This window comes from Bos grunniens, chromosome 19, assembly GCF_055505025.1.
Source record: "Bos grunniens cultivar Pamir isolate PY7600 chromosome 19, Bosgru_T2T1.0, whole genome shotgun sequence".
In the NCBI taxonomy this organism is placed as follows: Eukaryota; Metazoa; Chordata; class Mammalia; order Artiodactyla; family Bovidae; genus Bos; species Bos grunniens.
The window spans coordinates 35,238,577-35,256,329 of NC_141183.1; the positions used below are offsets into that span (position 1 = coordinate 35,238,577).

Sequence of the window (17,753 nt, forward strand, 5' to 3'; positions counted from 1 at the left end):
GTGCCGAATACTCAGAATTTCTTAAATGTAACCTGGGTTTTTGTTGTTTAATGTCTCAGCCTTGTCTTTTTTTTTACCTTTTTTAAAAAATTATTTTTGGTCTGTGCTGGGTCTTCATCGCTGCACAGGCTTGTGGCAGGTGGGGCCTACTCTACGTTGCGGTGTGTGGCTTCTTTTAGCAGTGGCTCCTCTTGTTGCAGAACATAGGCTCTAGGTGTGCGGGCTCCAGTAGCACTCGGGCTCAGTGGTTACAGTTCCTGAGCTCTAGAGTACAGGCTTAGTAGTTGTGGTACGCAGGCTTAGTTGCTCGGCACATGGGATCTTCCCAGACCAGGGATAGAACCCAGATCTCCTGCATTGGCAGGTGGATTCTTTACCACTGAGCCACCAAGGAAGCCCTGTTTCTGTCTTCTCTACAGAGGGCTTTAAGTTTTTTTTTTTTTTTTTTTTTTCTTTTAAAGATTAAAGGAAAAGTAATATATGTTTATTGTAGAAAAATTGTGAATTCTTAAGGTTAGACTGGGTGACACAGCTGTTTTCTATAGGCAGCCGGTAAGTATGCATGTTGCTTCATAAATACATCATGTTAGTTTTTATGTTTAAAAGCATCTAGTTTTCATATATTTTTGAACTCTACCGCAGGCCAATATAATCAAAACTCCGTGGCTCTCAAGAGCCAAGAAAGAAGTGATAGTTTTGAAAAAGTTGACCAGAGCTGAAGAAAGTCTCGAGTCTTGAGACAGAGGGTTCACAAAGCGCCAGGCAGGGATCCTGAAAGGAGACCCGTGCTGGGTCTCAGGTAGCATGGTGTGGACGGGGCACAGTCACGTGATCCCTATGGAGTCAATGGGCTCAGACTTCTCGCTTGCAGTCCTGAACCCAGCAATTCTGAGGGCTGTGCCTGGTACATAACCATGCGCGGGGCCCAAAGACTACTGACACCCCGGGCTCCCTGGGGTGTCATTCTTCCTCCTTGGACCCTGACGCCCCCTCATGGCCGTCCACCCCAGCAAGCCTCCATTCAGCAGCAGCCCTCATGGCTACCGACCTGTTGACCTAGACACACCTAAAGGCAAGTTCTGCTGTAACAGTAGTTGCAGGAGCCACTGTGAATGTCCAAGAACTGAGATTCTCCTCTCTCCCTGGAGGCTTAGAATGAAATCCACATCTTAGTCTTCAGTTTCCCAGCCACATCTTTGTTTCCATAAAGCTCTCTTTTCATTTAGCCTTACTCCCACTCTGTGATGTGCAAACCTCCCTACCCATTCAGTGTCTGCATCGAATGTTTTCTTTTCCTCCGGGCTTTAACTGAAACCTGGCTTTGCCCTGCGATGGCTCCTGCACTCAGACCCTATGCACCGGGAGGCGAGGTCACTGTCTTTACTCCCAGGGCGTCTGCTGGACTGTTCATTAACTACTCTTCACCCCTTGAAAATGCTGCTCCTCCTCTGCCTGCCCTCATCACTGTAGCATCTTTCTTCTGGGGCCCCCTCCTCCCTCCTCCTCGCCTCATTATTTGGTTGGTCTGGCCCCCGACATGTCATTTTTCTCTGCCTCAAGGCCTGACATAACCCTGTGTTACTTCCTAGTTTCTCGTTAACAGCCAACCCCTTGGTCTCGCAGATCCTTAATCTTCTTCTCTTCTCACTTATGCTGCTGACACCCTAGACTTTGACGCCTTCTGAAATGATCTTATTTTTCAAATAGTATTTCAGAAATTCTCTTGCAAAATCCTTCCGTCTTGGCAGCTCAGTCAGCAAGTCTCCTGCCCGTGTTCTTTGACTGTTTGGCTCTCAGGGCCCATGTGTTGCTCTGCCTTTCCCCTGTGTATTATCAGTGCTGCCTTAACTTTCTTCCTCACTTAGTTTGGATTTCATAGTATCATTTCAGCCATCTTTGTCAGTATCCTACACCCTGTCCCTTTGCTCTTTTGTTATACTTTAAAAAAAAAAAATTTACTTATTTGGCTGCACGAGGTCTTGGTTGGGGCACATGGGATCTTTCGGTTGTGGCATGTGGGTCCAGTTCCTCGACCAGGGAACCCAGGTGCCCTGCACTGGGAGCACGGAGTCTTAGCCACTGGACCACCAGGGAAGTTATACTTGGTTGGCAGAATTCTCACCCCAGATCAATCAAGTTGTTTGTCTTTTTTTAATGCTCTTACTTGGGTTGCTGACGCCTCTGGAGTTCTCGTCATACAATTGAATCAGTACTCCTGTAATTGTGTGACCACAAGCCCAGATTCTACACAGAACACCCTTGTTAATCCTTCCTTGATTGTCTATTAAGGTTATAATCTCATTCTCCCTAATGTCTGCCTCAGGCCTCTGCCCCCTGCAGCTTCGTGGGTCCCTGCTTTCCTCCCCAGCTGATGGCTGCTTCCCCTGTTCCATGGAGAAGTTAGAAACTACCCAAGTGGAAGTGCCCCAGTCTCCTGAGCCACATTTACAAACCATCCTCTCTTGAACCCGCTCCTGTCCGAGGCCAGTCTTCCCACCTCCTTCATCTCTGACGCCTGTCACATCTCTCCCAGGATCCATCTCAGGAAGCTCACAGTGTCCATTGTCTTCTGCTTGCCTTTGTACGGGCTCTTAATGTTAGCGTTAAACGTGCTGAAGTTTTCTTCGTTACTTTAGAAAGTTCTCTCTTCCCTCCTCTCCTTCCCTTCACAGCCAGATTTCTTGGAAGCATCTGCCAGTCGTTGGGTAGGAACTTGTGAAAACGCTTGCTCCTGTGCTCTCAGGGAAACATGAAGCAGGGTCTCAGCTAAGAATGAGGAGGGAGCAGAGATTGGAGATTTAAGTGAGAAACACTGTGATGGAATCCTCTAGGAGAGTCAGGCAATACTTACATTTGCATCATTGACATTGGGTCACTGTTGGAAATACAAAGGAAATGTGACCCATAAGTAGACGGGGAGCTTTAATGTGCTTCTCTTAGAATTTGAGATAAGTAGGGAGGAAAAGGGAGAAGGCTGTGGCACCCCACTCCAGTACTCTTGCCTGGAAAATCCCATGGACGGAGGAGCCAGGTAGGCTGTAATCCATGGGGTCACGAAGAGTCGGACACGACTGAGCGACTTCCCTTTCACTTTTCACTTTCACGCATTGGAGAAGGAAATGGCAACCCACTCCAGTGTTCTTGCCTGGAGAATCCCAGGGACGGGGGAGCCTGGTGGCCTGCCGTCTCTGGGGTTGCACGGAGTCGGACACAACTGAAACGACTTAGCAGGAGCAGGAGGCGGGAAAAGAACATAAAGAATGTGATCAACACAATTTAGCAAGCTTGAATTGAAAACTACGTACAGGACTACTGCCCGTCAACCAGAAAGAAGGTTTACAACCTCAACTTGTAATTTTGATGCTAAGTCACCATTAAAAATCTCAGATCTGGCCACATTCTCCAACCACAGTGCAGTAAGGCAAGGTGTTTACAGATTCCCACCTGTTTGGTGCAAGTGCTGCTTAATGACTTCTTACTGTTTCTGCGGCTAACTGTTCATCCATATGGCTTTTTGGTAAAAGTAGAAATCAAAACTGCTATTACAGATTCTTTAGACATTAATCACAACAAAATATCGTGTGTAAAAAACTGATGGCTTATGGCAAAAACCGCTTTAAGAAATAATTCATAGTTATAAATATTTTATTAGTAAACACAAATTTATACACAGACCTTTTACTCACAAGGTAGATAAAAAGCAACTTTATGATAATTTACTGAGCTTTTTGTCTCATGAGGTTTTCTGTGTTTCATTTCACACACATAAAAAAAAAAGTCCTTTAAAAATACAGCCTGGATGTTAAGATGTAACTGTGGTGATCATTTCACAGTATATACAAATATTGAATCATTGTGTTGTACACCTGAAACTAATATAATGTTATGTATCAGTTATACCTCAATGTAAACAAAATAGTACAGCATGAAATGAACCTAAATAAGAAGAAAAACATAAAATTAAGTAAAACTTGAACTGGTTCCATGAAAAGACCATAAAACAGACAAGTGTTTGGCAAGTGTGACTAAGAAGAGAGAATCACCAGAAAGGATAAAGGTTTTATAACACTATAAACAGAGACAAAAATGCCTTGAAATAAGGTGGAAAACTCTGAACAATGCCAGTGGGAGAAATGGTAAAGGTTGTGAGACATTTACCTTTATGTCCCAAAGACATGAGGCCCAAATAATTTCAACAATGAAGTCTCTCCAATCTCGAGGACTAAATAATTCCTGTGTTATCTAAATGGTTTTAAACCATTAGACAATGCAGAATAGTCTGGATAACATCAAGATCAGAAGCTGCCAAAGGACTTTGAATGCTTACTTTTTATTAAAAAATAATGCATAAAGATAGTTAAACAATGAAACACATGGTATAGCAGTAATTGTCACTGTTGTTTAGTCAGTAAGTTCTGTCCAACTCTGCAACCCCATGGACTGTAGCCCGCCAGGCTCTTCTGTTGATGGGATTTCCCAGGCAAATACTGGAGTGAGTTGCCATTTCCTGCTCCAGGAGATCTTCCCGGACCAGGGATCCAACCTGCATTGGCAGGCGGATTCTTTACCACTGAGCCACCTGGGAAGCCCACAACAAGGTTACGTTATTGATAAAGAAAACAAATAGCTGTCCTCCCCCTGCCCATTCTGGATTTCCTCCTAAGAGGAAGTCATTTTGTCTGTTTTGTCTTGTGTTTGTATGTATTTATGAGTAATAGGCTTATGATATTTTTTTTTAACTTATGTTGTTTTCTATAGACTTCCTACTATGAAAAAAGTTTTTAACTACATTCCCCCCATCTTCCTGATTGAAGTTAAGTCAACATTTTTTGGCATTTTAGTACTAGTCAACGTGTAAACTGTTTCTCCTGTGATCACATTTCTCTTCTTACACAATTTGCTGTTTTCCCTGGGGTTAGTAATTTTCCTATTTTGGGGGGAACAAAGGAGTTTTGCAGTGACCAGCACTGATTTGACAGAACTACAGGTCTTCTTTCAGTACAGGGACGTGTATCAAGTAAGTGATCGGTGTCTTTCCTCCGCCAGAGCCACACCTCCTGGGACCCTCTGTCCTCCACTCTGCGCTTAGTGCCCCTCTGACTTGCCTGCGCCTGCACCCTGGAAATCCCTTGCTTCTTTCCATGCTTGTTTTCCTGTCTTAATTTATGGGTCCTATAGGCTGTATTTTGGATGGAGAATAACCTCCAGTAGCTTCCTGACGGGGGTTCCCAGGAGGCACTAGTGGTAAAGAACCTGCCTGCCAGTGCGGGAGACATAAGAGACACGGGTTCAATCCCTGGGTTGGGAAGATCCCCTGAAGGAGGACATGGCAACCCACTCCAGTATTCTTGCCTGGAGAGTCCCATGGACAGAGGAGCTTGGCGGGCTACAATCCATAGGACACAAAGAGTCTGACACAGCTTCCTGCAAAACACTGAAAATAACCAGTTGTTCTAGCAGTAAGTAACTACTTAATGGATGGCTCATTTCTATAGTGGAATCCTGAGCGGCTGTCTTGAAACTATGTCTGATACACCGAGTGATGTACTAGTATAATAATAATAATAATCACATATACCAACTCCTCTCTCCAATAAGTACTTTAAGACTAGGATTGATATACATTAAAATGTGAACCTTTACATGTAGATTAGGGAGAAAAGGCTACCCACTCCAGTATTCTGGCCTGGAGAATCCCATGGACTGTACAGTTCATGGGATTGCAAAAAGTCGGGCATGACTGAGCGACTTGCACTTCACTTCACTTTTGGTTGAAGACTTCACCTTCCAATATAAGGCATGAGGGTTCAATCCCTGGTCGGGGAAGTGGGATCCCACATGCCTTGAAGCCAAAGAGACCCCATTAGGAGAAAGAAAAGCAAGGAAAACAGACCATCTTTTAAAAGGAACACAGGTATACCTGTGGTGGATTCATTTTGATATTTGGCAAAACTAATACAATATTGTAAAGTTTAAAAATAAAATAAAATTTAAAAAAATAAAATTAAATTAAAAAAAATAAATAAAAGGAACATCAAGGAAGGGTTTGAAAGGTCAGAAAACAGGTAACACCAACTACAGCAGTAAATATACTTTTCAGCTCAGTTCAGTCGCTCAGTCGTGTCCGACTCTTTGCGACCCCATGAATCGCAGCACGCCAGGCCTCCCTGTCCATCACCAACTCCCGGAGTTCACTCAGACTCACATCCATCGAGTCGGTGATGCCATCCAGCCATCTCATCCTCTGTCGTCCCCTTCTCCTCCTGCCCCCAATCCCTCCCAGCATCAGAGTCTTTTCCAATGAGTCAACTCTTTAACCCCCTATAAATAGCAGAGCCTAATATAATCATATGCCCCTTACGAGAGAGACCTCTCTAAGTAGAAGAATAATAGCAGTGCAGTGATGAGCATTTCCTCAGCCAAATGAGTACAAAAAGAAAGCCCCAGTTAAGTCACCTCAAGTCCAAAATAGAAGTCAAAGCAGAAGCGGACAATGGGCATTATTTTATGTTAGGTGCAAGAATGTTTTATAATGAATTATAGTTGCCTTGAATCTATGTAATGATTCTTACAATGTGGAAATACAGACAGTGGGAAACAGTAATACTCGTTACCCTGAGAAACTGTGAAATGTAGGCAAACCCTGCTAGTGACTTGTGTTAGAGATCTGTTATCTCACTGAGGATACCAGCAAATGAAGACACTATCATAATGTGATAAGGGCTATGAAGACAACTAAGGGGGCGCGAGCATCAGAGGCGAAAGGGCTCGTGAGGGGCGAGACGGTGATTTGACGGGGCAACAAGTTTAACGATGTGCTTATCCTCTAGCCAAAAATACATATTGTTGTTCAGTTGTTAAGTCATGTCTGACTCTCTGCGCCCCCATGGACTGCAGCACGCCAGGCTTCCCTGGCCCTCACTATCTCCTGGAGTTTGCTCTGATTCATGTCCTTTGAGTCAGTGATGCTATCTAACCATCTGACCTTTTGTTGACCCCTTCTCTTTTTGTCTTCAGTCTTTCCAAGCATCAGGGTCTTCTCCAATAAATGTTAGCAGTGAGCAAAAATAGGTAGAACCCAAATATAAGGCAGTATTTCTTATATTGCTAAACATTTTTGAAGTCTTAAGTGTAGAGAAATATGTAACATGTTGGTGGATGGGAAAACTAAATATATGTACTTTTATTTAAGGTATCATTTATATGCAGTAAAATTCAGCCTTTTTAGGATATAGTTCTTTGAGTTTTGACAAATACATCTAGTTATATAACTACAGTCAAGATATAGAACAGTTCTATCTTCCATGCAAATTTCTACACGCTCCTCATAGTCATTCCCTCTCCCCTAGTCCATGACAGCCACCGATGTTTTCCTTTGTCACTGTAGTTTTGCCTTTTCCAGGACGTCATGTAATCAGACACAGGTTAGCCTTTTCAGTCTGGCTTCTTTCACTGACGCAGTGCACTTGAGCGTCACCTACCAGTAGTTCACTCCTTGTGGTTTCTAGAGTGTTCCATCGTGTGCATGTTCTACAGTTGTTCACTCACTTACCTGAGGGGCATTTATATGGTTCACGTTTCTTGGCAGTTAAGACACTAGGGTCGATTGTGTACAGGTTTTTGTGAGGGTAAGTTTTAATTTCATATGACTCAATAATCGGGAGTAGGATTGCTGGGTGACACGGTAGGTGTATTTTAACTTTGTAAGAAACTACCGCGCTCTTTTCCAGGTGGCTGTGCCATTTTTCGTCTGTACCATCAGTGGGTGAAAGTTCCGGTTCTGCTTTCTGTCAGCACTTGGTGTTGTCGGTTGCTTATTAAACTGTAGTCTGATAAGTGTGCTGTGCTATTTGATTGTGGTCTTAAATTGCGCTTCCCGGATGACTAAGGACAGTAAGCATCTTTTGCTTGCTTATGCCACCTGTATGTCTTCTTTTGTGAAGTGTTCAAATCTTTTAACCATTAGAGAAATTGGATGGTTTGTTTTCTTATTCACTTTTGAGAACTCTTTTTTAGCCACAAGTCCTTTATTGGATAAGTGATTTGCGATTTTTTTCCCACTCAATCTGTGATCCATCTTGAGTTAATTTTCATGTATGGTGTAAGGTATGGATTGAAGTTCATTGTTCTGCATGTGAATATCCAGTAGATCTTGGCATCATTTATTGAGAAAACATTTTTTTTCTCCAATGAATTGCTTTGTCAGGATTCTGTTCCTTTGATCTGTACATTTGTCCTTTTTCATACCATCTTGATTATAATAGTCATATAATAAATCGTAAATTGTCCCTTTGTCTTTCAATATAAATTTTAGAAATCAACTTGCCATTTTCTAAAAATGGCCCACTTTTCCCGTTTTGATTGGGTTGCACTGAATCTATAGAACAAAAAGGGCAGAACTGACAAGAGTATTGAGTCTTCCAATCCATGAACATGGTTTGTCTCTCTGTTAATGTAGGTCTTCTTTTATTTCATTGGTGTTTTACAGTCTTTAGCACATAGATCTCACACATATTCATTATAAGTGTAGCATATACCTTAGGATAACTATTTCGTGTTTTTAGTGTTAAATGGAACTTTACAATTTTAATTACCAATTGTTCACTATTGATATATAGAAATTTAAAATATATATATTATTTTAAAAGTACATATATTGACATCTTTTGTAACCTTGCAGAAGTCACTTATTCTGTAAAGTTTTTTGGTAGACTCTTTGGAATTATCTCTAGCCAGTCATGTCCTCTGCAGATAGACATTGTTATTTCCTCCTTTTCAAGTGTATGCTTTTAAATTATTTTTATTTGTGATGTTGAATAGGTGTGAGAACAGACATTCTTGTCTTATTCCTGGTCTCCGGGGGCAGCATTCAGTTTTCACCATTAAGCATGATGTTAACTGCAGGTGTTGTGTAGATGCCCTTTATCAAGTTGTTGAAGTTCCCTTGTATTCCTCGTTTGCTCTCTTTTTTTGTTTTCACTCATGAATGGATGTTGTTTTATTGAATGTCTTTTCTACATCTGTTCAGGTTATTGATTCGTCTTGAGTGAACTTTAGTAGTCTATCCTTTAAAGAAATTATTCTGTTCATTTTAGTTGTGGAATTTTTTAGCAGAAAGTGGCTCCTAATATTTTCTTATTATCCTTTTAGTATCTCTGGGATCTATAGTGGTTTTCCCTTTCTTGTTCCAGATGTTGGCAATTTGTGTCTTATTTCTGATCATTTTGTCTAGAGATTTACCTCAAAGATCCAGCATTTGGCCACCGTTTTCTTTTCCTGTTTTCCCATTTCACTGATTTTTGTTCCTTATACTTTTTTTTGTTCTACTCATTTTGGGTTTAATTTGTTCTTTTCTAGTGTTTTTAAGGTAGGAGCTGAGGTCACTGATCTAAAATCACTTTCACTGTTGAAAATACAATTTAATTCAACATGGATTTATTGAGTACCTCCATTTATGGTTTTGGGGAGGTGCTGTGGACAGTAACTGAGCTATCAAATGAATCGCTCCTCTTTAGAAGGCTAGTTGCATTTCTGAACATAAAGTATTTCCCTTAAATGTCACTATAATATATGATATATGCTGAGTCTGGTTACATCGATAGGTTCTTAGAGTATAAAGTTCACTGGAAACATTTGGGGTGCCTAAGCTGATCCTCAAAGGGTGAAGAGAATTCAGTGAAGCAGAAAGAAGGAATGATTCAGTTATAGAGTATTCTATGGAGGGAATCGTGAAGGTTGCCAAGCCCTCACCTGATTGTACTGATAGTGAAACTGAGGCCCAAAGCTGATGTAAGACATGACAAGAACATATGGGTCCACCTGCAAAGAGAGTTCCTTTGTTTTATTGGGGTGGGTAGGATGAGAAGCATGGGAGAAGAAATACAGAACAGATTTGAAGGGTAGATTGTGGTTGTGAAGAGCTCAGATTTCACACAATGAAAATAGCATGTCCAGATGCAGGAAGAAAGCTGCTCTGAATAAGTTAGGAGGCCATTTGATTGTGGTTACTTTTTGGCGTGTGTTTTGATTTCTCTAATGTGTAAACTAGTTCAGCAAAGCCGTGAAAACTTGGAAAAGTGGAGTTCTATAAACATTCTCAGACCAGGAGAATTTGGGGCAAGGGTTCATGTTTAGAGTGAATAATATTTAAAAACTTGGTAAAATCCTAGTTTTATAGGTGAAGAGCCCGAAACCAGCAAGGAATCAACGTTTCATTTATAGATATGTGGGCAGTTTGCTGCAAGGTTGGAACTAGGACAGAAGATTCCAGTTCCCAGTGTCTTGCCAGTGCCCTGCCTGGCTCCTCGCACTGGATTCTCTCAGTTGACCTAAGGCTGGTGTTAAGTCTGGGAGTAAAGAAGCAAGATGGGCTCTGATCTTAGCACATACTAGTTGGGCAGGCAGTTGGCAGTATTGTTTGTCTAACCCCAAAATATGGTCAAAAGAAGGAAGCAGTGAGGAGCCTAAGGAAGAGGGTCTGGAGGGGACCCACAGAGGAGATACAACTGAGCTGAGCAGGAAGGGCAGGCAGAGATCATCCAAGTGCTTGTGGATCCGGGAAGGACGTGCCCAAGAAAGGCTGTTGGCTTGCATTTAACCTTTTTATATGTGGACCCCATGGACTATACGGTCCATGGAATTCTCCAGACCCAGAGTACTGGAGTGGGTAGCCATTCCCTTCTCCAGGGGATCCTCCCAACCCAGGAATCGAACTGGGGTCTCTTGCTTTTGCAGGTGGATTCTTTACCAGCTGAGCTACCAGGGAAGCCCTAAATATGAGTACTTTAAATTATTTATCACTTTAAAGTCATGATGGTTTTTTCCTTTTATATTCTTTCCTTATTTTTGCTCTATTTAATGTTCTGACTTCATACAGTGGTTAAACTCTTACAGATGTTTATCCTCCCTTAATCTTCTTTTCCATTCAGTGTTTGATACTTTTTTTTTTCTTCTTTAAGGCGTATATTGATAACGATTTCTCTCTGGTTATGGGTTTTCTTGTAAGGTAATGGTTTCCAAGCCTGGCCCTGCATCAGAATCACTTGAGGAACCTGAGTAAAAAGCGGTGTTCAGTCCCTCCCCTAAAGGTGGAGCTCTGGGAAGTTTGTTTCTATAAAATTTCCTGGTTGACTCTGATGAGCATCAGGCTTCGAGAATCCAGGTTCATTAGGCATATAAAGTTGTCTGAGCCTGCATTGTTACCTTCCCCAGATAATCTGGCATAAGAATGATGAACTTGACTGAATTTAGGACTGTATGATGCATAACAGGATTGGAAAGCGTTAACTTGGCCTAAGAGGGGCAGAGTTCCTAGTATTTTAGAGGCTATCAGGCTATTTATTATTTATCAAATATTTTAAAAAACAGGCAGATATTCAATGTCTTTCTGTTTATTTTGTTTTCTAGATCGTGAGGACCAGTCAATTCTTTGCACGTAAGTAAATGTTAAACGTTCAGACTTCTTTTCTGTTCTGTTGGAAAGTAAAAGCAATTTTGGTATTTGAGAGAGGAAGGGGGACAGGAGAGCAGTAATTTAAAGAGATTGATGTAAACCTTGCTGTTAACTGTTTTAAGTCTAAGGTATGCAAGCTCTGCTTAGCTTTGGTGTTACTGTTTGGCTGTCAAACTGGGCTTTTCACACATTTCATAATGTTAATCTGTGAAACTTACGTCTTTAGTAGGTTTGTCCAAGTGTTGACCTCCTGGACTTTTCAGTAATTTCCCTGTATCACCCAGGAAGCATTATTGATTATCATATGCCGGTGTGTGAAGTACTGGAAAGTCAGGATTGAATACAACATCCACAGCAGGAAGTGATCATTTTTGCTGGTTAGGACAGTCATGTTAGCTGCAGTGGGGAAGATGGAGGACCGGGAAGTGTTATCGCGAGAAGACCGAGTGGAAGGCTAATAAGTTACCCACGTGAGAGCTGGAAGTGCCTTCAAGTGGGGAGGTGCTCGTGGAAGTGGGCATGTCTAAGTGGGGCTTAGGTTGCGAGACAGGCCTGAGAAAGAGGAGCTCGGAGAGGGTGGAGTTGTGTGGATTTCAGAGGATTTCAGAGACTCGGGAAGGAGGAGGAACAGGTTCAGGGCAAAGGGGGAGGAGTTTGGTAGAGGACATTGACTTTGAGGTGCCTGAGGCGCTCCTGGGGGAGCCGTCTCTAGGCTATTGGACGTGGAGTCGGAGCTGTGCCTGGAATGCAGAGCTGGCAGCCTAGATGACAGAAGCCATGCGGTAAGTGAGGTCCCCTCAGAGTGTGGGATCCCCAGACGGGGTTCAAGGGTGGGGAGGCGGGTGAGACTCCACAGAGACGCCCAAGCCATAGGCTGCAGACACCATAGAGACTGAAATACACAGGAACACGTGCCTGGGGTTTCACGTGGGCGAGGGAGGCTGGTCGTGGTCCTCTCAGTGCACTGGGGTGGGCAGGGAGTCAGGCCAGACAGCAGTCAAGGAATGACATGGGTGTATGTGTGTGTGAGAGAGAAAGTTTTTAAAAAGCAGCAAAAAGCTAAGTCTGGGCCTACAACTTCCAAATAGCTCTAGAGTGAAAATTGTAGCATTTGAAAAGCAGTAAGGAATCAATTTTTGTTGTTACTGGTGGTGTCTTTTTTTTTTTTTTTTTACTGGTGGTGTCTTTAAGGTAGGAGAGGTTAAACTGATGGGGGTGGGGTAGGACAAGATGGGTGGGAGTCAGGGCCCCTAGAGGGCCAGGGTCAGGGAGGAGACAGGGCCTGATGTGGGCGGGTGGGGGGGCCCAGAAACAGAGAAAGTTCTCATCTCTTGGCTTTTCTTTCCCATAGAAACTTTGGTTTTTGATAACAAGAAGTATAAAAGAAGTAGAAAATAAGCCTGTCTCATGTAAATTTTCTTCCAGTGATGTTTAGCTTCTGAGTTATACAAATTAGTTTTTCTTAAACAACAAACTACCAGACACTTAGTGACTGGAAGCAGTTTTCCAAGCCCTTGGATTGGACTCAGCTGGGCCTGTCTGCTGAGCCGAGCCAGCCCCAGCCGTCTCACCTGGGGCTCACCCGCTGGCTGGGGGCAGCTGAGGGCCAGGGTGCTGGTTGACTGTTGACTGGGGTGCCTTGGTGGATCCTTTGATTCTCCAGTGGGCTAGCCCTGGCTGCCCAGAGCCACTTGGGGCCTTTGCTGTGGACACTCCCCTACCAGGGTGTCGAAATGGGGAATCATATTTAATCCACCAAAGTTTTTATAAGTGGGTTCAGGTGGGGGTCACTGAGATGAGAGAACTGAGAACGTCAGCGAGAGAGACTGTCATGATGGACCATGGGGTGTGGCACACGATGGGGGACTGATAGGAGGGAGATGGGTCAGGAAACTGGAGAGCAGGGCCTCCTGGGGAAGCAGGAGCAGGAAGAACAGGCGTCGTGGCCGCAGGTGTTGGGAGGGAGCTCCTCAAGTGTGGCCGAAGGAGTGGGCAGCTGAGAAGTGGGGGGGAGGGCAGGAGGGCATGGGGTGGAGGGTGTCACTGAGTCAAAGGGTTGGATGTGTTGCTCACACAAGGAGAGGAGGGGCTTTGACATACACACACACACACACACACACACACAAGTGATGGTTTGAGGGCAGTGGCCTCTGATAAGCCCTTCATAAAGCTAAATTATTTCACTTAGAGGAATGTCCTTTATTCCAAGATAAGACCCTTCCTGTTTTCTTTGGAAATAAAAGTGCTTTCTTTTTTGAAACAGCGTGGGTGGCGGGGTAGGGGGGGTGTTTTTTAAGATCTTACTAAGCAAAATAAATCCAGTGTCAGAACCACTGCTCCTGCTGTGTGTGACCTCAGAGAGGTGAGAGGTAGGGGCTTTTAGAACAAGAGAGTCTAAAAAAAAAAAAAGAAGAACAAGAGTCTAGAAACAGCACTGGGGGAGTGAGAAGGATGCCCCTGATGTTTGTGTGTGTGTGTGTGATGATGTATATGTGTGTGTATGCTCATACAGGTGTGTGATGTGAAGTATGGCCAGCGGAGGGGAATGTTCAGTCAGGAAGCCGAGAACGTGGGTGACTTTGCACACTGTGGAATGGGGATCCCACAGAGTATGGAGGAAAAGAGGGGGGCTAGAGCAGAAAATCGGAGAAGGCAATGGCAACCCACTCCAGTACTGTTACCTGGAAAATCCCATGGACGGAGGAGCCTGGTAGGCTGCAGTCCATGGGGTTGCTGAGGGTCGGACACGACTGAGCGACTTCACTTTCACTTTTCACTTTCATGCATTGGAGAAGGAAATGGCAACCCACTCCAGTGTTCTTGCCTAGAGAGTCCCAGGGACGGGGGAGCCTGGTGGGCTGCTGTCTATGGGGTTGCACAGAATCGGACACGACTGAAGCGACGCAGCAGCAGAGCAGAAAATAATTGGGTTTGGAATCAGGAGAAAGAAAATGAGACCAGAGGGTAAGAATGAAGAGTGGCCAGAGGAACTGCATTTTGAGCAGCGATCAAGGCTGGCGGGGGCGCGATCTGAAGTCCCCTGCAGAGCTCACCTCTGGGCCCTGGTGGATCTGGCAGGGGCAGGGTGGGGAGATTGGGCCCATGGGAGATGGCAGTCTAGGCTGGGCCTTACTGGCTTCCAGGGATTTTTTAGCTCAGGTGGGTGGCCCCACAGTTAGATGAGTTTCTGGACCTTCACCTTTGTCACAATTTCTTATAGCTTCTGACAGAATCAGTGGACCTTACGGGCACAGGGGACAGAAGGTGAGAACGGTGTCAGGCAATTACAGGTGTTTGGGTCTTCCTGGAGCGCAAGCTGTGAAGCAGGGAATAAAAGCCAGTTTAAACTGAACACGCCGACAAATTAACCTCTGTTCTCACACAAACAAGATGGGTCTCCCAGTATCTTTCTTTCCATCATCAGTGCTTTGTGTTTCCAGACTCAAGGCTTAAAACCTTGCCATCTGCTTTGACTCCCTGCTCTCTTTCATTCCCATTTCCAGTTGTCGCCTCATTTCATATTTCTCCTGTCCTGTCCTGCCCTAGCCCCGCCCAGCACCTACTGTCTGCCCCATCTTCTGGGATCCTGGCTGACTCCCTTGCCTTTCTCCTCTCTCTCCCTCCAGGGAGGACATAAGCCCCATGGTGCAGCTGGCTCCAGCCCACACTGATTTCCTCTCGTCAGGCCCTGTTCCTCACATGCTGTGATTCATTACCTATTTGGGTCTTTGTGTCTTGTTTTACAACTAGACAGAAGGGTAGGAACTGTGACTTTGATTGCTTTTTAATTATCCTCTGAGAACCTGGAACACTGCTTTTGGGCATCCTAAGTAAATGGATAAAAATGCAAACAAAACAATGAATCTCTTAATTAAGTAGGAACCAAGGAAACAGGCTTAAGATTAGGAAGTTTTAGAAACAATTGAATATTGTATGTGTTTTCAAAGGGCAAAACCTTTCCGATACCATTTTATAAAGGTGTTTTATTTTGAAATTTCAAACCTACACAAAAATAGAATAGTTGGAGACCCCCAGATACCCATCCCCTAACTTCAGTGAGTTAAATTTTACCAAATTTTATGTTTTTTCTTTTTTTTAAACCTTTGCATTTCTCCCAAGTTTTCATGTAAAACGAATACAAACCTAAATTTTATTGAAAAGTTGAAAGAGTGATACGTTAAGTGCTCGTGTACCCTTTACTTCAATGTGTCCCTTGTTTCTGTACACGCACAAGACTGTTTGCAGATACTCTGACACTTGACCCCTGGATACACCGCAGGTGATTCCTAAGAGCAAGGGTGTGCCCACATAACACACATTGTCATACTTGACAATGAAACAGTAATGTTGTCTCATATGAAATCCATATGTGAATTTCTATAATAGTCTTCAACGTGTTTCTTATGACTTCCAAAGATCCACAATCCTGTCAGGTCTCATTCCTTGCATTCCTTATGTCTCTTCATTTTAAGTCTATATTCTAGAATAGTCTGCTCAGTTTTTTATTTTATTCCACTGGGCATATTCTTCAGAAAAGTCAGTTATTCAGAAAGTGAGCCGCAAACATCTTTTTAAAACTACCGGTTTTGAAGCAATTTTGACCTTGATTTCCCAAGGCACACCCATCGTGTGGGCTGGCTCTGCAGATACCAGCCACAAGCTCAGGGGTTTCCAGGCCACCCGTACTTCTGACCAAATAGCTACGCATTTGAGGGTGGCCACTACCCACTCAGATTCAATACTTTGCTAGAGTGACAAATCAGAGCTAGAGAGGGTGAGAGCTGGAGTTTCCCAAAGGCACAGCTTCCATTTGCTCTGGTCACTTCCGCTCCCAGTGCATCGGTGTATATTACCAACCAGGAAGCTCACCTTAGCTTCAAAGAGTTTTTATTAGGCTTCACTATGTAGGCACAGTTGATTGAATCCGTGTCCATCCCCTCTTCCCTCCCAGGAGGGTCACTTGGATCAAAGGCACAAACCTCTAATTGCCCGTTTGGCTTTTCAGCTTGTCCAGTCCCCATCCTATAGCTAGCCAAGTGCCCACCATGACTAACATGGTGGGTACCTAACATTCCAGGTAGCTGGAGGCTCCAGACCGCCCAGGAATCAGGAACAAAGAGCAGCCAAGTTCTTCACTATAGAGCATCAGTTAGTAGAGGAAAACTGCCCTGAGAATCTAACCACTGAAGCTCCATGAAATGGGTATGGTAAGGTATGGTAAATCCGCCCCCTTTCTTCCTCACATGCGTTCCCTGGGCCTCTGGACGGCTCACAGAGCCCCAGCAAGAATGGCGGTGCTTCCAGCATGTGAGCCGGGCCCCTCCTTCCCACCCCGGGGCCCAGGACGGCTGCTCACGAGTGAGAGAGGAGTAGCACTCGGGTCACCTGCCTGCAGTGTCGCAGTCACGGTGACCCTGCAGCAGCAGACGGGATGAAGGCAGGACACATTCCTCTCCTTTTTGGGTGGTTTGTGAGCTTGGATGATCATTTTGGATGAGGACTCTTTGGAATGTTTGGAAGCAGGAAACACTTGGGGAGGGAGTGACTGCTGTTTGACAAAACCTAAGGTTAGTGAGCACTGCTTTACTCTTGTCACCAAAAGTGACCATTGTAAGCTCTAGCACTTATAATTAGATGGTCATTGTCGTTTGAGACTGATGTATGCATCAGTGATGAGGTGTGGGTTTATGAGCTACAGCAGCTGGGGTATCTCTTTGTGTGCAGAAAGTAGCAGTCATCAGATAAACCATATTTGCTTTTTTTTTTTTTTTTTGAGTTTTCTGAACATTTTATTAGGAATATTTTCAAACATAAAGGTGAAAGAATTTTTGCAGTCAAGTTCTATATATCTACCGTCTAGATTCTGCCATTAATATTTTACTATGTTTGCTTATTATATATTGATCTGTTCATCCCTCTATCAATCCATTTTATTGTGTTGGGAGGGAAACTTTTCCAACTTGGGTCCTGTGGTTGGGGATCTACAAATGGACAGTGGACTAACAGGAGAGAAGACAGAGTTTATGTATGCACACGTGTGGGAGTATTCAGTGATGAGTAACTGGGTGAAAACCAGAAATAAAAGGCTTCCATACTAAATTTAAGAAACGGGGGGTGGTGTAGGTGGATTGGGGCTTCTAGGGGAGAGTATGGAGGGTTCTATGGGGCTTTGTGATGCCAGTGGACAGCTGAATTTGTACTTGCTGGTGCTCAGGGTCAGACTTCCCCCAGTCCAGAAACTCCTTGGGATGGGGTTCCATGGGAGCTGCATTTTCAGGAGGCTCAGCTTAAGCAGGAGACC

At 43.9% G+C, this 17,753-nt stretch overlaps 1 protein-coding gene across 15 annotated transcripts in view; it reads left to right on the top strand.

Annotated features, from left to right (window-relative positions):
- The window catches only part of MYH10 (myosin heavy chain 10), a 121,575-nt gene that overhangs the window by 21,593 nt on the left and 82,229 nt on the right, over positions 1–17,753 (top strand). For 13 of the 15 annotated variants that reach the window (XM_086358962.1, XM_086358967.1, XM_086358958.1 and 10 more), the window contains exon 4: positions 11,407–11,434. In XM_086358962.1, coding sequence (XP_086215088.1) covers positions 11,407–11,434 — 28 coding nt within the window. Of the gene's footprint in view, positions 1–11,406; positions 11,435–12,006; positions 12,235–17,753 lie in introns of those variants that run through there. The other 2 variants (XM_086358972.1, XM_086358971.1) reach the window with 2 other exon arrangements.